Source organism: Chanodichthys erythropterus, chromosome 10, assembly GCF_024489055.1.
Source record: "Chanodichthys erythropterus isolate Z2021 chromosome 10, ASM2448905v1, whole genome shotgun sequence".
NCBI classification, from domain to species: domain Eukaryota; kingdom Metazoa; phylum Chordata; class Actinopteri; order Cypriniformes; family Xenocyprididae; genus Chanodichthys; species Chanodichthys erythropterus.
In genome coordinates this window covers 35372865-35397261 of record NC_090230.1, presented here as the reverse complement: position 1 = coordinate 35397261, position 24397 = coordinate 35372865, and the positions used below count along the sequence as shown (strand labels likewise).

Sequence of the window (24397 nt, the reverse complement as noted above, 5' to 3'; positions counted from 1 at the left end):
TGGGAGCAGATGCAAGGTACATTAATGTTTCTGAAATTAGTTAGCCATTGTGTACCTATATGTATACACAGATGGCGGCCTTGTCTCTGCCCTGGTACGGTTTGTTCAAGCCATTCCTTAGTCTGGTTGTCAGTAGTCTCAGCCTTAGATGTCACGTCCACAGACCGTTTGGCTGAACAGCTCATGCATATGGCACACTTAACTGGAAACACTTCAGGATTTTCAAAGCCGTCATCTGATTGGGTGAATTCTACCGAATGTCCGGGAGACGGGTGTGTCGCGTTCTTTAATGGTCTGCCTGGAAACAAATGCTGTGATGCCAAACCCCCTCATGGAAGAAGAAATCCGTCGTTCTTTACAACTGTGACAATGAGCGCTTATCAGAATCGATTAAACGCTGGATTTTCAAAAGTATGTGAAATATGTAAAGTTTCATGGCATAGGTCCTTTAAAATACGTCCAATAGTTCTACACATCGGTCTGTTATTGTAGGGGCCATTAAAGTTACGTTTTCACGCCCCTAAACATGAAGCTCAACAAAATGAACTGTGATTGGCTGCTTTACATGTCAGTCAGAAGGCCTCTGGGCGGTTCTTGGCCAATGAAAGCTGCTGTGGGGTCTAGACCTTCTGCCGTCAATCTGAAGGTCTGTCTATACAAGACTAGGTTGTTTGATGAAAAAGAAACGAAATTTAGTTGTAATAAATGCTTCAAGAAACCGTACAATTGTAGAAGCGGACGTCTACTATTATTTTGCGCAAAACTGAGGAACAACTGATGATGGCACAGATCTTTGGTTGACCAATCAGTGGAAAGGGCCGTTTCATTCCCACCCACATGTAGAGATAGACTATTCAAGCTGTTTATCCATTTTTATTTAATTGTAACAAAAAAGATAAAAATATGTAAGATTAGATTTTTTTTTATGTTCATTAGAATGGTTGAATATGAAACAATTTTTTTTTTTTTTTTTCATTTTGAAGACAAAATCTTAAGTTACACAGACCAATACCTTACACAGTCAAATGCTAAATGATTTTGTGATTCAAAGATAAATCAAGCCTGAAATTTGGAAAAATTTGATTTATATGTATAAATAGCATAAATCAAATTATTATCTGATTGATTCCCATATACAAAAGTGGCCATGATTGGAATTGAAAATGTCAGATTCAGTGTGATTTTTGCAGTTTACACTGTCACACAAAAACATGTGAATTTGAACCACATAGACTGAAGTGTGAAAATAGAGCCAAAGTTTCTAAATCAACAAATGGCAAGTTTTACACATGGATATTTTTTTTAATGAATATTTTGAATATATGAATATTTTTATTTAATAGCTGTAGTGACACTTCACTCTAGCAGGCATAAAAAATAAGGAAACCCGTGTGGAAAAGGTCATGCAAAAGATTGCACTCAAACAGAAACCACAGAAAGATAAACTTTACATGCAGATCAGCTTTCCTTATGCCAAAACAATCTATCAAACAAAATGAGACTTCAGAGGCATCACTTTGGCTGTCAGCATTGCCCAAAAAGTACCATTTCCTTTGAATGATGAACATGGTGACTGGAAGAAGAGAGTGGGGCCCGTGTTCATTCATCGATCTGAAGCGTTTACAGTTTTGATCACTTGACTCAACGAGGTTCATTTGAGGCCACCACAGCTCTGTACCTCCAAAGTGAAATATTTATACTCACCCAAAACATCAATGTGAGATCTGTCTTTAGCACCAGTTGTGAGTTAATATAACAGCTAAGGCATTGCCAGGTGGTTGCCAAGGTCCATTTAGTTCCTATGTGGTTGCTAGGGTGGTTATTGACTGGTTCAAATCAAATGATCTCACTCGAAGGCTCCATGATCCATAGATGTGGACCGGGCCCCTCTTTCTGTGTAAATATATGGGATTTTTTCATCTAATTTATCATCCGCCATGCTAAAATTCTAAGTTTCAACACTTAAAAAAAGTACTAGCACACCAGCACATGATTTGAAATATAATTCAAGCACAAATAATGGGGGACTAGTTAAAGTTAATTCACATAAGATTATACTCTATTAGCATTCTATTCTATTCTATTCTATTCTATTCTATTCTATTCTATTCTATTCTATTCTATTCTATTCAAGTCAGATATTAGGAAAACAATGCAAATGTAGCTAAATAGACAAATGAACATGTCACTGTTCAAAAGCATATATCACAATATCTGAGACTTAATATACAATAATAGGTTTAGAAATATATTTATAAATATTAATATTATAATATAAAGGTTGTGAATAAAGAATAAGTAATTAAACTCACAGTTTTCATAGTGTAATATTAACATTAAAACATAAAGTAAATAAAATTTAGCTAATTACCTAATAATATTAATAATAATAATTAAATTACTAATTAATGTTAGCTACTAAAATGGACAAAAATATTTAAAAAATGAAGGGTAAAAAATCAATGCTGCATAATTTTTTAATGTTGGGTTAAAAAAATAATTAAATAAATAATTTGAATAATAGGGGATTAGTTAAAGGTGTATGTTTTTGACTGTACTAAAGCATAAAAATACCATAATATGTTTGCAGATATTTATTAAACATGCTCAGTTCATATATTCGTTTCTCTGAAAACCATTGCTACAGCCAGTTATTTTACTTTGAAATTTGCGTTCCGTGTCGGAATTTCTGTTTTTGTTTCGGTCTGTGCAAGACCGCATGTTGCCAATTTATCCAATAGTATTTGGATACCGGGTTGCCAGTTGGTGGAAACACATGCAGCGAATTGCAGCCATGGAGGCCAGCAAACAAACTGGGTCAGAGATTACAGATTCTACCCGACCTAAAAAGCCTCAGCATCCATATAAAAATCTCTATAAACGGGAGCATATTAAAACGCGATATCAACTGATCATAAATCAATAAATCAACTAATTATCTTACAGTGTGTAAGTCTCCTCGCCTTCCAATGTCAATTGAGCTCGCTCCTGTTGCGTGTCTTCAAACTGGCAACCCGCGAGAGCATCAAATCTGAGGAGGAGGGGGCGGGGCAAACAATATTTTGAATTTGGACCGCAGTACCCATTTCAACCACAAGCTGACATTCTTACATAGAGCACCGTTAAAGTTTAATTCTTTCATTTAGGTTTGCAATTTTTGTACAAAATATACTAATCTATATTCATATATAATCTCATATGCCAATCAATACAGCTTGTAAATCCAGAGAACAGCACTTTGATAAGATGAGTTACGCCAATATTCACTAGTAGTGATTTTACATTCGATTACAAACTGTTCATCAAACGCCCCCTTAACCCTGAGTGTCAGATACTGATTAAGAGACAAGACCAATAAAACCTGATTTATTGCACATCTAATTTATCCTTTCCAAACTATAAAGAAACTTACGTCTCAACAGTCTTAGTGAAGGCAGCAATAATGACAGTGAGTGAATGCAGAAGCCCAAATGCGCCACAGCACATCATTTTAGTACAAATGCAAATGAGTTTCACAAGCATCTTGCCCTTCCTGTCATTACCAGAGCCTCGTAGATTCAGCGGCCGGTCTGTAATATGCCTCCAAATGAATTCTAATGAACAACCAGGACAGAGCTTACACAAAGAGACGTGCGTCCACTTATCTGCACCAAAATAAGAGTCTGTGGAATGTGAACGATTGCAGGTAGAGAAATGAATGACGAGGGAGGAAGAGTGAAGGAACATTAGAGGAACAAAAGGAGCATGAGCAGGGCTATGTGGTAAGGATAATAACTATGGATCCTGACGCAAAGAGCGGCGAAGATGAAAGGATCTGGGTGGGTGGAAAAGTGGGGGGCAATTAATACTCCAGAGGTCTAGAAACTTTGGTAATGTCATGCTGATGGGTATGACGGGAGGAGATGCGCAGTGAAAATACCCCCTAGCAGATCTGCACAATGAACTGAATAAAAAACACAAGTACTGAAACACTTAGCGGAGAAACTCAGATCATTTTAATTATCAAATACTATGGTGAACCATAATTGTAGCATAGGTCCATATGTCCTTTTGGGCTATATTGTGGTATATCTGTATACACACACACACACAAACAGAGGCCTATCACCAACATATGACAACAGAAATCCCTGTCAATCTCTCTCTAAATTTGTATACACTTCCAAAAACCAAAAATTTAAAAAAAATTATTTAATTTTTTTTTTAAATAATAAAAAACGTAAAAAAAAAAAAAAAAAAGGATTATACTATTATTTATATAATAATTACTATTTATTTGTTTGTTTATTTATGGATGGATGCACAATATATCAAAATTAAAATTATATTGCAATGTGGCTTAGTGCGATTATTAAAGAAGATATATCATGAAAATCTGACTTTTACCATGCCCTTGGTGCAGCTACCAACCCAGAAAATGTGAAAAAGGACAACCGAGTAACTTTTGTGTTTGGCAAGCCTTTCTCCACAAGCATGTGAAAAAAAGATTTCACTCCCCTTGTGACATAGGAAGGGGACCTTTTTGTAATATTACTGCCCCTTGATCTTCAGGTTTTTACCCATGGCACCGGTGTACCAGTTCTAACGCCATGGCAAAAGTTTGAGCAAAGCATGCTATCTGTTTTGTCGTGGCTGTACAGACAAACACTATTTAGAGTCTCGTTGGCTTGTATAGCCTGCAAGGTGACCCTGTCAAGCTTGATTGCTAAAAAGAAGCATTTCTTCGAGTGATATTTAGACCATTCACAGCATTTGATAGCAATCATAAACTTTAGCCTGGTGTGTATGGCTCTGTTTGGCAAACAGGTAAGCTATGTATAGTGGGCGTCCATGCGGATTTTGCACAAAAGATTAACATGACGGCACATGCTAGTCAATGAGTTGAATCAACTCCGCACCAACTACATAAATATAACTTTACTAACTAATCAGAAGCATCCAGATGCAATCTAAAAGTTGTAACTTCTTCCCGAGTCTCTCCATCAGTGTCCGACTCCGGTTTGAACAATTTAAGTCTGAACACTATTACTGACAATCCTCATTTGGCAGTGAGATTCTCCAGCTTTGTTGTTTTTGAGAAACCGAAGCACGAGCTGTTAAAGCTCCTTCCTCTTCTGGAAAGGGGGCTGGGAGCAGCAGCTCATTTGCATTTAAAGGGACACACAAAAATGGCATGTTTTTGCTCAAACCCAAAGGCAAATTTGACGAGCTATAATAAATGATCTGTGGGGGATTTGGAGCTTAAACTTCACATACACATTCTGGGGACACCAGAGACTTATTTTGCATCTTGTGAAAAGGGACATAATAGGTCATTAAATATTGATTTCATTAAATAAATATAAGTGCTACAGCAGTGGTTCTCAAACCTGTCCTGGAGGACCCCTTTGTATGTCTCCCCATTTCTGACATACCTTTCTTGAGTCAGGTGTGATAGATGAAGGAGACATACAAAATGTGCAGGGCTGGGGGTCCACTGCGCTGCAGGTTTCGGAGTGAGGCTCGGCACTGCGTTCCATCTACACCTGTACAGCTCATGATATAATGATTCTGTGTCTCGGTTCACATGCAGTAAATGCTGCTCTGAGATGCTGTAATACCATATCATGAGCTGCACATGTGTAAATTAACAAAGTGCCGTGCTTCACTCTGAAACCTGAAATGGCCAAAATGAAACTTCGATGGTTTAACTTTTGAAGATGAAGAAATTAAGATATAAGTACCATTTTACAGTCGTACTATAACTATGAAAACTTTTGAAAAATAATAATTTATTACATTTACATAGCGCTTTTCTCAGCACTCAAAATGCTTTACATGGAAGGGGGAATCTCCTCAACCACCACCAACGTGCAGCATTCACCTGGATGATGCGACGGCAGCCATATTGTGCCAGAACGCCCACCACACACCAGCATATTGGTAGAGAGGAGACAGAGTGATGAAGCCAATCAGCATACATGGGGATTACTAGGAGGCCATGATGACGGACAGAGGCCAATGGGCAAATATTAATCCCCTACTCTTTTTTCGACTGACATTCTGGGATTTTTAATCACCATAGAGAGTCAGGTCCTCAGTTTAATGTCTCATCTAGGGCTGGGCGATATATCGATATGAATCGCCGTCGATATTGAACGCGATATTGCGTGGCTTATCAGTGAACTACGGCTCTGTCTATTAAATGGCGCTCCATTTGAAAGCAGGTGATGGCGATTTAGTGGTAATCAGGGAACCGGCTTTACTGATGAAATGCGCGTGACAAAAGCATTCGATATATCACCCAGCCCTAGTCTCATCTGAAGGATGGTGATCACTATACTAGGGTGTTAAGACCCACACAGACCACAGAGTAAGCACCTCCTGCTGGCCTCACCAATACCTCTACCAGGAGCAACCTTGTTTTCCCAGGAGGTCTCCCATCCAGGTACTGACCAGGCTCAACCCTGTTTTAGTGGGAAACTAGTCTTGAGCTACAGGGTGATATGTCTGCTGGCAGAAAGATTTTTTTTCAAATTCTGATCACTTTATGGTTAGTGATATATAAATAAAAAAGTGTGCATCATAACATCAAAATCAATGTGCGTGTGTGCCTGGCTAAGCTAGCTAGCTAAAAACATATTTGGGAAGTTGGCACACAAGCCAACATAACATATTGATGAGCAATGCACACATCCTGATGCAACTCAAGACAAACAAAACAAACTGAGAGAAACATGATTTCTACTGGTCATTCCTTCAGTGGATCGTTCCACTGTATCTGTGCAAATGGCTGTTTTTCTGTCTGTGTTTTTCTGTCTCTTCTCCCTTAAGATAAAACACAGATCGGAGGGGGGTGTGGGGGCTGTAGAGGACCATTAATGTTTCATAACAGTGGGGCGGTCCACATTTGGACAGGAGATGAAAGGAATGTTTGGGTGAATGGAGTAATGAGAGAAATGTGGAAAAAATCGGTGACCTATCTGCTCTGAGATGATCGGCAGCCAAACAAAAATGGTCGGGTTTCTACATCAGGTCATTTGAGGATGAAGGCAGGTGTGTGACAATCTTCCACGAACACATTATGTACATTTCTCATGAGAAAACATTCTTTACAGGTGCTGTGGGCAATTTTTTTGATGTTTAAACACTATCTGTATCTTAATGTACAGAGGCAAAGTAAGCCATTCGAGTGGATGTCCCCAAAGAGTGTAAACACTATAGCACTATTACATTGCCCTGTTTGAGCCAGAGGTCTTCTCAGGTCCTAAAATAAGTATCCGACCCGGATCGACCCAAATCGCTTCTTCCCCGTACCCGATGTGCATAATTTAATTTATTTTTTTAAGAAAAACCTGATCTGAGAAAGAGCAGATAAAATTAGACCAGAGTCCGACTTGACGGCATTTATTGTCGAACCCGGCTGGACTCAATCGTAAACAGCATTGATGTTCCAAGTGTCCGGCTGACTGATTTGGCCGCTGCTCCATTACTTTCATTTATTTCTTTACTTATTTATTATTACTTTATATTATTGCCTGCTCGATGGATACAAGTTATTTCTGAGTTTGGCTTTCAATTTTGACCAGTGTATTGGAAAAATAAACTTGATAGCTCGATAAAAATTAAATTGATAGCCTAATAAATCATGGATTCGCTACTGTTGTCTGCAATGCTATTTATCTAATCTCCGGTGAAGGGCACACAAAAAAGATAAGCCCTGGATGAACACGCAGTGTAATGAAGCGAGTGGCTTTTCCTTATGGATCTCATAGCTATAAGATGGATTTCTGTGTGCGAGGTTACAAACGTTACTAAAAAATACGCGCTAAAGTGCTGAAATGTCAATAACCTCAATACGTTATATAACTTTTGACGTAATGTTATTTACCTAAACATAAGATGATTAGGCACTCGTTGAAGTTTTGGACCCGGGTCTCGGGTTGACCTCGGGTTGACCTCGGGTTTCGGATTCAAGTTGACCTGTGAAGATCTCTAGTTTGAGCAGCCCAACAGCTCAGTGCTCATCCAATAGCGTGAGACTACTCGTTTGTCCAAAAATGGTGCATAAACTAGATTATTTGGTGAATTAATGGTTATGATGTTATTGGTTATATTTAGCAAATTCAAAGTATCATAACACCTTAGCATCGTTTGTTGACTGGATGAAGGCAGAACTGAATGCGATCTTTCAGATATATTGATTAAAAATGACAATGGCAAAATTTTTCAAAAATTAAATGCATGCATAAATGAATAGTTGACAATAAGATCAATAACATGCATTTACAAAAAAGAATATCTAAGATGAATATCTATTTCATGCTGACTTAAACACATCTTGATTTATTTTTCAACAAATTTTTACAAAGCAGATCATTTTCATCCATTGTTGGCATGACACAAATGAATTGTTTCATTAATTTCATTTATTCATGAACAAGATGCCTCATTCAGTGTTGCCCCGAGCCATATTAATTCAGTAGGTTCAACTAATGAAATGCTTGTTTAAAGTATGCAATCAAACGCTATTCGAAGCAGTCACAGAAAATAAGTCAGTGAATTGAAATAAACAAGACTGATTCATTCGTTTAACAGATTCATTCACATACGGACCACTACTAGTTTGCAGTTTCCACTGTATACAAGTTTGCCATCCATTCAAGGACAACAGGGAAGTGTGTTCAGATTCAGCTGAGCAAACCAGATCTGTCTGGCAGCCCAGATTACAGGTTGTGCCTGTCAAACTTCATCATGAACACAGATAATAGGTCGTGCCCAAGAGACGGAAATAAGGAAATAAACCGCCGTTGCTTGGCAATTGTGTCCCTGTTCCGTTAAATTTTAAACAAGTTAATCACACCAGCACCAAAAGAAGTTGCGAGACTGTGTTGGGAGTTTAGTGATTGAAGCAGTGCTGCGTTTAGGGAGCGAGAGATGTCTGGAAGAATTCGGCTGAGTCACACCTGCGCAGAGGATGCAAAGCTTATGCCAATTTGCAACTGCCTTCCCTGAAAATTTTCCTTGCCTGCCATTATCTTCTGCAGTCAGACTCTGCTGTCTCCCCAAGGGAGCGGGGCAAGGGGCCATCTCTGCCTGAAGCCCGCTGACGTGGATCTTCGAGGGCCTCTCGCCTGGGTGACTGGGCAGAGAGGAGCAGAGAAGAGACACAACGTTCTGAGGACGCCATTGACATACAGGCAAAAACAAACAGTTTCATCAGCGTGTCCCCTGAGGCCGGATCCTGGGAAGTGTCTGCCACAACCACATCCAGCAGGATGCTTTTGAAAGCAGGAGCATATGTATCTGCTGCTTCAAAGTGGCATTCTTTATATTCAAGTGGTACCTCATTATGAATTGACATCCAGCAACCTGGAGAGATGCTAGTACAAGAGAGGCTAGTCAAACCGCTCGTTCATAAAGTTCCTAACGTGTGCGCTGATTTAAAAACTAGCAGATCCATTCATAAAGTGAAGCACTGAAAGAGTGACATATCGTTCACATTAAAGGGATAGTTCACCCAAAAATTAATCATCAAAGGAAGATATTTGGAAGAATGTCAGTAACCAAACAGATCTCGCCCCCCATTGATTACCATACTATTTTTTTCCTACTATGGTAGTTAAAAAGGGGTGAGATCTGCTTGGTTACAAACATTCTTTCAAATATCCTCCTTTGTGCATAGCAGAACAAAGAAATTTATACAGGTTTGGAACAACTTGAGGGTGAGTAAATTATGACAGAATTTACATTTTGGGGTGAACTATCCTTTTAAAACTGACGCAACAAATCGGTTTGACAATGAAATTGATTAAATCTGCCTCAATAATAAGGATTTTTCAGAATTCTACTTGCTCTGCCAAAATTTCCAATACAATTTTTAAAATAAATTTCTAAATGTAACATTTAGATGTTCTAATTTGAATATGTATAATTTTTACATGCATTAGGCCGGGGCACACATTTAACGACTAGCTAAAACATTCTAGGACTGTGCTCAACACACAGCGATTGTTTCCAGTGACTGAAGCAGATTTATATACTTACACATGGAATTTGAACACCGACTGTAATGGCCGACTGAATGCAACTGGCTCTGACTGGACGCGTTTGAGCGCGATCAGTCATAAGTATCAATTTTACATTCATAATTGGCCTTACAATCATTAAGTGTATGCGCGGCTTTATTTGATATTTATTTTCCATATTACACACACTACTGTATGTACTGCTCAAAACTAAGATTTTTATTTAAGAAATGTAAAGTTTAAGCAAGAATGTTAAATTGACAGTAAATATGTTTATAATTGTATAAAACATTTATAATTTAATTTAATTAAATATTGTTCCTTTGAATTTTCTATTTAAAAAATCCTTAAAAATGTGTCACAGTTTTCGCAAAAATATTAAACAGCACAACTGTTTTCAACACTGATAATAATAATAAATGTTTCTTGTGCAGCAAATCAGCATATTAGAATGATTTCTGAAGGATCATGTGACACTGAAGACTGGAGTAATGATGCTGAAAATTCAGCTTTGATCACAGAAATAAATTACATTTTAAAATATATTCAAATAGAAAATGCTAGAAATGCTAGAAAACAGGGATGTGATGATGAAAAAATTTTCCCACCGGTTAATCGACATGTGAAAACACCGGTAATACCGGTCTCACTGGGGAGCGGGGGAGGGGACTCCACCAATTTTTTTTTTTTTTTTTAATTGCTTATGAATGCCGGCGTGCCATTTTACTTTCACTTTAAAATTAGCAGCAATTGCTTGAGTGATGGGTTATTATTCTTATTGAAAAACACAACAACAAAACAAAGAATGTTTATTAACAAAACAATTAAGAATACACCATGCTAGGCCTAATATAAAATAACAAATAGACTAACTTACACAAGATTTATATAAAAAAACTGAAAATCAAACCATGGAAACTGTGGAACCAAACAAATAAGCAACAGATCGTTTAAGTTCTTTAGTCAAGAGCAGTGAGTAATTCTCTCTTACCTTTGTTCTTTGATTAACATTAATGACACTTTGAGCTGCTGCTGCTGCACACGACGCGTCCGAGTTTCTCACAAATCTTTACGTTCATTTAACTCATTTAAGACTGATCTTATAAAGACACCCAACAAAATGGACATAATTTGTGTGTTATGGTTCGTTCAAGCGCAGAAGAGAACTCGATACTGGCGCGCGTTGTGAGGCAGGACATTCACAGACAAGCGCGTTCTCTTTTGTCTTGTCGCGCTTGAATGGTTTAAAAGCATTTGCATAAGAGCTTGATCATATAACGCAGAAAAATGGATAATGCATTAATTGTGTTAAATATTTTTAACGCGTTAAACTGAAAAAATTGCCTTGGTGCCGCAGTGGGCAAGTGATGAAACCGGTGTTGCGACTGAACACCGGTAACACCGACTACCATAGCAAGCCAACTGGAAAATGATGGCAAAACATAACTGCGCCTGTGGACAACACATTGCGTGACCTCCCATAACACTAACAACCCCTCAAGTGTCTCATGTGCAGACATTCCTGATGCTTAACCTTTTATAAAGCATAATGCACTCAGGCTTTGCTATCTGGCTAAATCTGAAAGTTACAATTCATAAACATAAAAGGAAGTTGATCAGATGGACAGCGCACCCTCTGACAAAATGACTTAAAAACCACTGATGAAAGGGCTAGTAAAACCATCGAGTTTGATTCACTAACCAAGAGGCAGCTTCCTCAATCATGTGTGTGTTCGAGAAGAGGTCAAAACAATAACTCTTCTTGATGAGATAAAAGGAAACATCCTAATGATTTCATTTAAAAAAGGCAGGAAGAGCAGAAGTTTTAAACATCCTGTTTTATATAGTGCAGAAAGGCAGGCCCAACTTGACCAGAGGAGATGCTTTGAGCTTTATCCAAGCAGTAGGACTGACAATGCCTCATGACATTTGATGATAAGTAAAAGTCTTGTATTACTGCAAAGAAATGACCCTTCATTAAGGAAGGTCACTCACAGACAGCTTGTACATTAATGGTCAGATTTTTTACAGAACAAATGAGTGGCTCATGGGACACTTAAGATTGTTTAATTGTGTTCAGCAGCTACATAAAACATGACTATAACAATTTTAAGAAGCAATTTAAAGCCTTCACAATTGACTATTTAACAGACAAGTTTGAGAACCTTTTTAAAGAATTATTAAAGGGTTAGTTCACCCAAAAAATGAAAATTTGGTCATTAATTACTCATCTCATTCCAAACTTGGGAACACAAATGAAGATATTTTTAATGAAATCTAAGAGCTTTCTGTCCATCGACTGACAGCTACACAACTACCAGTTTCAAGCCCCAGAAAGGTAGTAAAGACATCATTAAAGTAATCCATGCGACTCCAGTGGTTTAATTTCAAGTTCATGCTTTGTTTGCGCAAAAAAAAAATAATTTACCACTTTATTCATGCTATTCATGCAACATCTGCTCTCGCGTCAACATAACACGCATGTGTCATGGCCAACAGTGATGTATGGAGGGGATATTTGTTTTTAAAGTCTCTACAAGTTAGATTAAAACATTGTAATTTGAGAATAAGTTAAACAGTTAAATGTCACTGAAACTGTTCGTGAGAGAGTTTTTGGTCGATCGTCTCAGGAACGCTCTGTGCTATGCTGAACTTCGTGCCCTGCCCTGACATTTTTCTTTGTTTCATTTACATTTATGTTTGGGTATTTTTGATTGTTTGTTTTTTGGGGTTTTTTTTGCGTTAAAATAATGTTGTTGTTTTTTTAAGAAATGATACGTCTGGCATGGAAGCTTGTTTCCGCCAATAAATAAAAGAATAAAAAAGGTAATTGCAACTTTTTATCTCACAATTCTGACTTTTTTTTCCCACACAATTGCGAGTTTATATCCCACAATCCTGAATTTATAACTCACAATTCTGACTTTATATCTCGCAATTCTGGGAAAAAAGACAGAATTGTTAAATATAAACTCGCAATTCAAGAAAAAAGTCAAAATTGTGAGATAAAAAGTCGCAATTGCCTTTTTTATTTTTTATTTCTTGGCGGAAACAAGCTTCCATAAGTCTCCATTTTTGTTGCAGCCTAAGAGCCGGCTGTAACATGAGGGAAGAACAAAACACTAAACATGGTTAAAGGTGCCCTCGAATCAAAAATTGAATTTTCCTTAGCATAGTTAAATAACAAGAGTTCAGTACATGGAAAAGACATGCACTGAGTTTCAAATTCCATTGTTTCCTCCTTCTTATATAAATCTCATTTGTTTAAAATACATCCGGAGAACAGGCGAATCACAACATAACACCGACTGTTACGTAACAGTCGGGGACTCCGCCCCCCATATTTGCATATGCTCATGATCCAGGCCAGGCGGAACCGCCCAGCGGAATCATCGGAAGTTCTGCAGGCAGAGTGAAGAAACAAGCCAAGCGAGGATAACAGCGAAAATGGCAGATCATGAAAATAAATGTTATGTTCCAGGTTGTGCAGGGGATGTGAAAACTTTTCATAGTCTTCCTCCAGAAAAAAACAGTCAAAAGGCATGGCTGATGATGTTTATCTTTAACCGGATACGGAACAATTTAACTCAAAGTTGTTAGTTTGCTCTGCCCATTTCACCGCGGACAGCTTTTCTAACCTGGGACAATATCAAGCAGGCTTCGCTCAGCGTTTGACACTGAAGAAAGGGGCAATTCCAACTATATTCCCGCAAGCAGTAAGTAGTGCTCTTATCCACATCTTGGCTGTAGAAACTATTTTCTGATTAAGTGTAAAGTTTCTTAGTGAGCTAACAACATAAACGACCATGTACCCAGTGTTGTCTATATCCAATGCAAGATGCTAGTACAGTAATTACTATAAACATGACACTGCCTTTTTGGAATGTCTTCTATGCTTTACTTTGGTTGGCTAAATAAATCAAATTTAAAATCCTATCGGTAATGTCAATATATTAGAAACAAATTTTTCGTGCTACACAGTTCGTTGTTTAGAGTTGTTATTGCAAAGTGAAGAAGCTATCATTGTAAAACCATACAGCGACACATTATTGCAATTTTTTTTTTTTAAATGCTAAAAACAAAGTTGCAAATACTGACGTTATGAGTTATAGTGTAAAGTTAACGCTATATGCTAGTTCCATTGACGTAACAGTTACGTTTTGCAGGTTCATACTGAAAATAAAGACCACTCAGAAACGTCCATGGCCAATCGCAACAAAATTGGTTGTTCCTCTACATCTGCATCTTCTTCAGAAACAGGCTCAAACATATAAGGTTGAATACCAAAACTCTCCATCGTTCACGCCGTACAGTACAGATTTGTTCGCTATCAGTGTGAGCTACTGGAAGGAGCCGAACAGTGAAACAGCCAATCAGAGCGGAGCACCATATTACTATTCATGAGCCTTCCAAATAAGGCAAAAACAGACCTTTTCATTCTAGGGGCTATTTGTGGGGTTATAAATGGAGCTGTAAAACCATATTTGGACAATTTTCGACCATAAAAAAGCCACATACCTTCTATGTAGATATCAGGGAACAATTTAAAATGTTTTTTCAAATCACTCAAGGGCACCTTTAAGGTATTTTTCTGACAAAAAATAGGCAAACCACAGCTACAGGTTTTATTTTACTAGGCAAAAACAAAATATGCAAAGAAAAAACTAAACTCTCTGGAAAAAGCATACATTGACCACAACATAATCAGTTATTAATATTTCATTGGTTCTATCTTGTTTTTGTTTGTGTTTCTTTGTATAACAGCCTGGCCAAAAATTGTCTGTACAATTTTTGGCATGTTTCATTGCGTTATCACAAATAAAACAATTGACTCCAAGCACACCTACGCAAAATGCTTATAAAATAATTTTATGTTTAATAATAAACAAAATAATTATAACATTTTTGATTATATTTGATCATATTTAAGTTTCCTAGGCCTGACATCACTTTGGCCACTACTGTATATAATATTAAATGCATTAACTAATGTTTATTTTATAATATTATAACATTTTATAATTTAATATAATTTAATTTTATAATTTAATATAATATAATAATATTTTTAAAATTTTAAATTAGATTTAAAGAATATTATGTATTATTTTACCATATAAATATAAATACATACATTAGGGCTGCACGATTATGACAAAAATCATAATTGCCGTTTATTCCCTTTAAATTGTAATTGCGATTATTAATCACGATTATCACAATTTACATTGAATGATGTTTTGAATAGCTTTATACCATTGTTTGAAGCAATAATATTTTTTTACTTGGTCAGCTTGATTTCAAATGGTAAATTGAAGTTTTAAAAAACAAGTAAACAGTAATAAAATAAGAAAAAAATGAACAAATTACTTACAATAGCACAAATAAATACAAAAGAATAAAGATTGAAATTAAATAGACAGCGTTCTTTTTTTCAGGTAGGTCTAACAGTAGTGATCAGGTAAGAAACTGAATAAAGAGACAAAGTAATTAAATGTAAAATAACATTGGATAATCTTCATTGTAAAAATTAATCAATTAAAGTTACAGAAGTTAATCAGTCAAGAGCAGTAAGTGATTTTTTCTTTGTCTTTTGTTGTTTGATGAACATTAACAACATACAGGGTACCCCCAGGATCCTCCAAATGAAATTCAAGGCTTTTTAAGACCTTTTTAATACCATTTTAAATTAAATTCAATGCCAACTTCGTACCCATTCTGACAGAAGTATGAGGGGAAAATGTCAAATCTGTATAAATTTTGAACCCTAGAAAATAATTAATTCGGCATATATTTTTATACCTATACTATAAATATTTTATTTACCATAGGCCTACTAAATGTAAACAGCAGTGTCTCTCTCATTGTTACAGAGTGTAATATAATTGTATAGGCTAATACTATGATGTAATTGATATAATACTACTAATGTAATTGATGTAATACTACTAATATACTAATATAATACTACTAATATAATACTATTAATTGCAGTAGTCTGGTGCAACTTCTCACATCCAACAAGGTGCATGGAATAAAAAAAAATTGTAATTTAAGAACAAAACCAGCAACACTCATAGATGACATGGAGGGGTCAGAAATAAACAAAAAACTGAAGCTATATATATCAACTTTATTTTGCCAAAAAATAAAAATCTCTCATTGTTATTAGTTTTTAACATTTAGTGGAAGTAACTTCATGCTAGCTTAAATAAAATTAAAATCTTGCACTGAACAACACTGTACAGAACAAATACAACCCTTGAATACATTTGTACACTCTTCTGTTTCTTGACATGGTAGCATCGGACGCGTTTCGGTGATTTAAAACGACGCTCGTGACTTAAAGTCGAGTGCTTTTTACTGTAATTTAGGCAAGCGCGCTCATAATAGAAGCGACGCGGTTGAGAGCGCGGCTCATGGTTGCATAGCAACGACAGACGCCACGGGAGCGAAAGCGCATTGGAAAGAAGGAGAATGCCGGCGCGGCTGCGTATGTGACGCGTACTAGAGAATGATAATTATAATAATAATTTAGCGGGCCGGATTATGTTTTATTTTTGAGATCAGTTGCGGGCCGTAAATGGCCCGCGGGCCGGCAGTTTGAGACCACTGGACTAGACTATCACAGAACGCTGACACAATCAGCTACCCAATGATGATTTTCATTCAATCCGAGCACAGATATTGACTCGTATTACTCGTATAATACTCGTACTCGACAGAAGTGCTTTATCCGTACCGGATACTCGTTTCAGCCGAGTATCCGGCTCATCTCTAGTAATTTACCTCACTTGCCTAGTAACCATAGTAACGGATGCGCGAGCTTTCGCGCTTACTGCTATGACGTGGAGCGCGAGGTGCACTCAACAATACGCTGCATGAATTTTTAATTAGCCTACACTAGTAACAGTTCATTTTGTTACGGTATGAACTTAATCCTAGGAAAAGTTAAAAAATAAAAAATAATAAAAATAAGACCTTTGTCACGAAATCCAAGACTTTGTATACCAAATTCAAGGCTATTAAGGCCTTAATTTTAGATGATCAAATTTAAGACTTTTTCAATGCTTTTAAGACCCCGCGGGTACCCTGAACATAGAGCGCAGCATGTTTATTTGGCTTCTGTCCCTTTAAGATTTGACAGACACATTCTTCCTGAACTGTTTTATGTTGATACTCACCAGAGCCATTGGCACTGTGATATTGTTTCTGAGTGTATTTGAACATTAATAATCCGCGAAAAGGAGCTTATTTTGGCGCTTGTATGTCAAAGGCGGCTTTATTATGTTTCTGCGCTTCGTTTGAGCGCGAAATCTGCAGGAATTAATATAATTATGCGCAATCCCACGCCGAAATTCAGACCCGGTCACATCAACGCTATTAAACTGGAGAGCATGAGACGATTGAATGAGAAGAGGCGTGTGCGTCACAACTCGCTGTCAGAGAGGAGAGCAAGAACGCGCAGCTGGTGTTTCGTGAGCGTTCGACATATCAGTGTACACCTACGTCACTGGTAGCTCCTTTTGTGCTGGGTTAGACCTTTTACACTCTGCAGTAGTTTTGATTCGCCTCTCACAACGTGACATGCTCATAACACACCTCTTAAACATGCAGAATAATCTAGTGGATATTTTTCCTTGTAATCACGCCTTTGTGAACGATTACGAAATCGTGGCTGTCAGGAGTTTGGTTTGATTCCTTTTTTGCCTTTCTCTTCTAATTGCTTTCACTCTCCCTCAGCTGTTCGCTATCTTAATCAGCGGTTGCGCTCTGCACAGTCTCTCACCTGTTCCTCCTTTGCCCTGATTACCTTGCTATTTAATTCTCATGCCCTTCTCTCGTCTTTGTCGGGTTATTGTTTGTTCACTCATGTCTGCAGTTTACGCCTTGTCGTTGTGTGCTCATCTAGTCCTGTATCACAGTGTGTGCGTGGCGAACGAGGATTTCACCCTGTTTGTTTCTGCCTTCAAGTCTGCGCTCCTGTACTGCCGTGACTGCCAAGTGGACTGTGTGATCGGCGTTTCCAGCGGGCACCCTCTGTCTGCAGGCTTCCTGTACCAGGCATTCCGCCTGTTTGATCTCTGGTTCCTTTGAGTTCTCCTTCTCCTGATCTGCGTCCGCCTTGCACGGCCGGTGACCGGCAGACAGCCTATTTTGTCCTTTTACTGACTGTTTAATAAATTACAAGAACCAGCATTCGCTTCTGGGTCCTTTCTGCATTGTGACAGAATAACCCGACCACTATGGACCCAGCGAATGAGACGGCCATCCGCTCAGCGGTCGAGCTCCAGGGAGCTATGCTAGGAAGACATGCCGAGGAGTTATCAGCCGCCAGACACGCCGTGGATACACTTACGGCCCAGGTGACAGATTTGACCAGCCAGCTACATCACTTACGTCACGACCAGTCCTCATCTCCGGGGACGCGACAAACGGCCGAGCCTCGTATTAACAATCCTCCCTGTTATTCCGGTGAGCCTACCGAGTGCCGGGCTTTTCTCACCCAGTGTGAGGTGGTGTTTTCCCTTCAGCCCGTCACGTATGCTGCAGACCGCGCCAAGGTTGCGTATGTCGTGTCCCTTCTCACGAGCCGGGCCCGGGATTGGGGTGCGGCTGTCTGGGAGGCTAAGGCTGTTTGCTGTAATCGGTACATTTCATTTAAGGAAGAGATGTTGAAGGTATTTGATCTCTCTGTTTTTGGGCGTGAGGCTTCTCGCCAGCTGGCGGCTCTTCGTCAAGGAAGGCGTTCTGCAGCTGATTATGCGATTGACTTTAAGACTTTATCCGCCACCTGTGAATGGAATGAGGCTGCTCTCACGGCTCGCTTTTTGGAGGGATTAAATGATGAGCTGAAGGATGAAATTTTTGCCCGTGAGTTTCCCTCACACCTGGATGAGTTGGTGGAATTAGCCATTCGTTTAGACAAACGTTTTGATCTGCGCAGACGCGCTCGTGCTGACGTCACGGGATTCCGGGAATCCCCTTTCACATCATCGGCACCAGCTGAGGCTCACCCAGAGCCTGAGCCCATGCAGCTGGGTAGAATACACCTTTCGTCCGCTGAACGTCAACGCCGCATCCGGGAGAGGTTGTGTCTTTACTGTGGTGGCACTGGACATTTTGCTGCCGCATGTCCAGCAAAAGAGAGAGCTCGCCAGTAGATCGGGGAGTATTGGCGAGCGCAACTCCTCTATCCCCATCCTTCAAATCTCGCACCATGATTTCGGCCATTCTTCGCTGGGGGCACCTCTTCAGTTGTCTGTTCTGCCCTGATTGACTCTGGGGCGGAGGGAAATTTTCTTGATGAGACCTGGGCTGTTGAACACGGGCTTCCCCTTCTTGAATTAAAAGAGACTCCCACAGCTTTTGCCTTGGATGGTCGTGTGCTTTCTAACATTCGGTGGACTACTGCCCCGGTGAGTCTCACCACATCGGGCAACCACCAAGAGACAATTTCTTTTCTAGTATTTCATTCACCTATGGCCCCTATTGTCCTAGGACATCCTTGGTTAATACAGCACAATCCCCAGATCAACTGGTCTAATAGTTCTATTATATCATGGAGCTTGTCTTGTCACACTGATTGTCTTGTCTCTGCTGTTCCTTCTGTTTCATCTTTGTCTGTTTTTCAGGAGGGGTCTATTGATTTATCTGGAGTTCCGGAGGAGTACCACGATCTGCGAGCGGTGTTTAGTCGTTCCCGGGCTGCTTCTCTCCCCCCACATCGTCCGTATGATTGTAGTATCGATCTTCTTCCGGGCACCTCTCCTCCCCGTGGGCGTTTGTATTCCCTGTCCGCTCCCGAACGCAAGGCGCTTGAGAGATATCTAGACGAATCTCTCACGGCAGGTACTATTGTCCCTTCCTCCTCTCCCGCTGGTGCGGGATTTTTCTTCGTAAAAAGAAGGACGGCTCCTTGCGCCCCTGCATTGATTATCGTGGGCTGAATGACATCACCATTAAGAACCGGTATCCTTTACCTCTGATGTCATCGGCCTTCGAGATCCTGCAGGGGGCAAGGATTTTTACGAAGTTGGATCTCCGTAACGCATACCACTTGGTGCGCATTAAAGAGGGGGACGAGTGGAAGACGGCGTTTAATACCCCATTAGGACATTTTGAATACCGGGTTCTACCGTTCGGGCTGGTCAACGCCCCAGCCGTTTTTCAAGCGCTCGTAAACGATGTGTTGAGAGATATGCTCAACATATTTGTCTTTGTGTATCTGGACGACATCCTCATTTTCTCTCCATCTCTCCAGGTACACACCCAACACGTACGTCGCGTATTACAGCGATTATTAGAGAATCGTCTCTATGTCAAAGCGGAGAAATACGCGTTCCATGTCCAGTCGGTTACCTTCCTTGGTTCAGTCGTATCTGCAGAGGGCATTAGCATGGACCCCTCCAAGGTTCAGGCTGTCACGGATTGGCCCGTTCCCGAGTCGCGCTTGGCACTTCAGCGGTTTTAGGGTTCGCGAACGTTTATCGCCGCTTCATACGTAATTTCAGTCAGGTTGCCGCCCCCTTGACTGCTCTTACGTCTGCTAAGTCCCGTTTTGTCTGGTCTAAGGAGGCTCAATGCGCGTTTGAACGTCTTAAAGGATTGTTTACATCCGCTCCCATTCTGATTTCGCCTGATCCAGAGAGACAATTTATTATTGAGGTTGACGCGTCGGATGTCGGGGTGGGAGCTGTGCTTTCGCAGCGCTCCGCTCTTGATCAAAGGGTTCACCCGTGCGCGTTTTTTTCACGCCGGCTCTCACCTGCGGAACGCAATTATGCCAAGCGTGGGTAATCGGGAACTCCTAGCCATTCGGCTGGCCCTGGAGGAATGGCGCCATTGGCTGGAGGGTGTCTCCACTCCATTTATTGTCTGGACGGATCATCGTAATCTAGAGTACATCCGCTCTGCTAAGAGACTTAACTCTAGGCAGGCTCGCTGGGCTCTTTTTTTTGGGCGTTTCGATTTCTCGATCTCTTTTAGACCTGGGTCCAAAAACGTTAAGCCTGACGCTCTTTCTCGCCAGTTCTCTTCCTCTGAGGGCGATTCCTCCACAGAGACCATCCTACCAGAAGGATGCGTGGTGGGGTCCGTCACATGGGGTGTGGAACGGTTGGTGAGAAGGGCGCTGGCTCACACTGTCGTTCCCCAGGGGTGTCCTGAGGGTAGGCTTTTCGTCGTCAGGTCAGTCCGTCCAGCTGTTCTTCGTTGGGGTCACGCCTCCAAATTTGCTGCGCATCCGGGGGTGGGACGCACTCTGGCAGTCGTTCGCCAGCGATTTTGGTGGCCTGCCATGGAACGTGAGATACGTCGCTTTGTTGCGTCATGTTCTGTCTGTGCTCAGCAAAAGTCCGGTAATTCGCCTCCCGATGGTCTGCTTCGGCCCCTCTCTATTCCGTCCCGTCCTTGGTCCCATATTGCCCTGGACTTTGTCTCGGGGCTTCCCCCCTCCAGTGGCAATACGGTGGTTCTTACGGTCGTTGACCGCTTTTCTAAGGCAGTTCATTTCGTTCCTCTCCCTAAGCTTCCGTCCGCTAAAGAGACTGCACGTGCGGTCGTTGACCATGTCTTTAGGATTCACGGGCTTCCTACTAATGTGGTTTCGGACAGGGGACCCCAGTTTGTCTCTAATTTTTGGAGGGAATTCTGCCGACAGATTGGGGCTACTGCCAGTCTGTCGTCAGGGTTCCACCCTCAGACCAATGGCCAGGCCGAGCGCGCTAATCAGGATCTTAGTCGGATGCTTCGTTGTTTAGCAGCCCATAACCCCTCCTCCTGGTGCGAGCAATTGACGTGGGCGGAATACGCTCATAATTCGTTGCCGTCATCGTCCACTGGCCTGTCTCCTTTTTCGTGCTGCTTGGGCTACCAGCCGCCTCTGTTTCCTTCTCAGGAGACCGAGGCCGCTGTTCCCTCGGTCCAGGCTTTCATTCAGCGCTGTCGTCGCACTTGGAGAAGAGTGAGATCGGTTCTTTGCCGAACAGGGGAACGCACCCGTCGTGCCGCTAACCGTCGTCGGTCTAAAGCACCTAGGTATGTGTGTGGTCAGAGGGTTTGGCTCTCCACACGCAACTTACCCCTTCAGACGCCCGCTCGGAAATTGGCTCCCCGTTTCATTGGTCCCTATGCCGTCACTAAAGTTATCAGTCCAGTGGTTGTACGGCTCAGGTTGCCCCATTCCCTTAAGCGCGTCCACCCCGTTTTCCATGTCTCATGCATTAAGCCTGCGGTTCGCTCTCGTTCTCCCCCCTCTCCCCCCTGCTGTTCTCGCTAACTCCCCCGTCTTTAGGGTTAAGAGGCTGCTTGACGTCCCGACCCCGGGGTCGGGCCATCAGTACCTTGTCGATTGGGAGGGATACGGTCCGGAGGAGAGAAGCTGGGTACCGGGAAGGGATGTGCTGGACCGCTCGCTCATCGAGGACTTCCTCCGCTCCCCGTCAGTCTTCCTCGGGGGCGCCAGGGGCGCCCGTCAGGGAGGGGGTACTGTCAGGAGTTTGGTTTGATTCCTTTTTTGCCTTTCTCTTCTAATTGCTTTCACTCTCCCTCAGCTGTTCGCTATCTTAATCAGCGGTTGCGCTCTGCACAGTCTCTCACCTGTTCCTCCTTTGCCCTGATTACCTTGCTATTTAATTCTCATGCCCTTCTCTCGTCTTTGTCGGGTTATTGTTTGTTCACTCATGTCTGCAGTTTACGCCTTGTCGTTGTGTGCTCATCTAGTCCTGTATCACAGTGTGTGCGTGGCGAACGAGGATTTCACCCTGTTTGTTTCTGCCTTCAAGTCTGCGCTCCTGTACTGCCGTGACTGCCAAGTGGACTGTGTGATCGGCGTTTCCAGCGGGCACCCTCTGTCTGCAGGCTTCCTGTACCAGGCATTCCGCCTGTTTGATCTCTGGTTCCTTTGAGTTCTCCTTCTCCTGATCTGCGTCCGCCTTGCACGGCCGGTGACCGGCAGACAGCCTATTTTGTCCTTTTACTGACTGTTTAATAAATTACAAGAACCAGCATTCGCTTCTGGGTCCTTTCTGCATTGTGACAGTGGCATCCGTAATCGTAATCGCGATTATAAATTCGATTAATTGTGCAGCCCTAACATACATTTAAAATAAAAATTCCCATTAAAATTAAGTTTTCTTTTCAAAGAAAATTCACAATAATACCTGGAAATTTGACAGGTATTATAATTTTACAGTAAACTCCAAGAAGGTCAAATCCAAAATTGTGTATCAAATAAAAAGTTTTGCATATGGTGAACCCAAAACCAGTCTAAATTTATAGGGCTTTCTTAAGACAGGAAAGTAGTCGATATACAGTTGCGCACATCTCGAAGGACACTCAGGCTTAACTGATGCAAAAAAACCAAAACATCAACCCTTCACACTGTCATGTGACAGCAGGTCAGTTCAGTAATCCCTATGATGAAAAGATAACATGTCACAGGCTAGTACCTCCACCATGCAATAAATAGTCTGCCATAATGAACACTCCCAAACACGCAGTGACAGGGAGGAGAGAAACAAAGTTCCCCAACAGTATCTAAGGCGCTTTCTCTCTCCTCTCGTCATGCATGCTTAACCTTGTGCCGCTGCGTGGACCACACCGTTTGCATATTAATGCCTGAAGATATTAGAGAGGTCTGCTCTCCTGAGGATCAGCAGAGGAGAGAGAGAGAGACGCAAAACCAAAGACAGATACACAAACACTAACATACCCACAGCAGTCAGAAAAAACTGTGAAACCACAAACTGCATTCTGAGACACACCTGTATGTTTCCAGAAGCTCACAGCTTCAAAGACTGCAAAGACAAATGCTGCACAGCATAACTTTTCTGAGGCAGCAACATGAATAGAAATAAAACAGAAATCACAATATGGCTGTGATTTAATTAAATGTGCGCTGTGCATTTCAGAGTGAACCACGGCACTTCGAGCAGCTCATGATCCAGTGTTTTCAGTGTCGGCTCAATTCGCATTAAGTGCAACTTCACACAAACTTATGTTTGTATGTGTGAGTTTGGGTCACTAACATGCATTTGGGAATGCAACATTCACCAACCATCTTCCCAAAATGTAATGAGAAGGGCTTGAAATCCTCTCTTTTATTGTTAATATATAGGTCACAATAAAAAAATTGATGGTTTAATGTTTGAAAATGAAGAAAATATTGATTTCTTGATTTTAATCGATTCTCATTTTTATGAACCAATATCGATTCTTAAATCCCAAAAATCGATCGTTTAGTCTAAGCTGTTTTCAGGGCAGCTGTGGCTTAATGGTTAGAGAGTTGGACTTGTAACCTGAAGGTCACGGGTTCGAGTCTCAGTACCGGCAGGAAATGTAGGTTGGGGAAGTGAATAAACAGCACTCTCATTAACCACAACTGAGAT

At 40.8% G+C, this 24397-nt stretch overlaps 1 protein-coding gene across 5 annotated transcripts in view; it reads right to left on the bottom strand.

Moving 5' to 3' along the window:
* Window positions 1-24397, bottom strand: part of ssbp2b (single stranded DNA binding protein 2b) — a 95478-nt gene that overhangs the window by 62245 nt on the left and 8836 nt on the right. For 3 of the 5 annotated variants that reach the window (XR_010896175.1, XM_067397533.1, XM_067397534.1), the window contains exon 2: window positions 9008-9121. The exons of the other annotated variants lie outside the window; for them this stretch is intronic. Coding sequence is in view for 2 of the 3 variants with exons in the window: in XM_067397533.1 (XP_067253634.1) it covers window positions 9008-9121 (114 nt within the window). In the remaining variant the exon portion in view is untranslated. The remainder of the gene's footprint in view (window positions 1-9007; window positions 9122-24397) is intronic. 5 annotated transcript variants of the gene reach the window in all.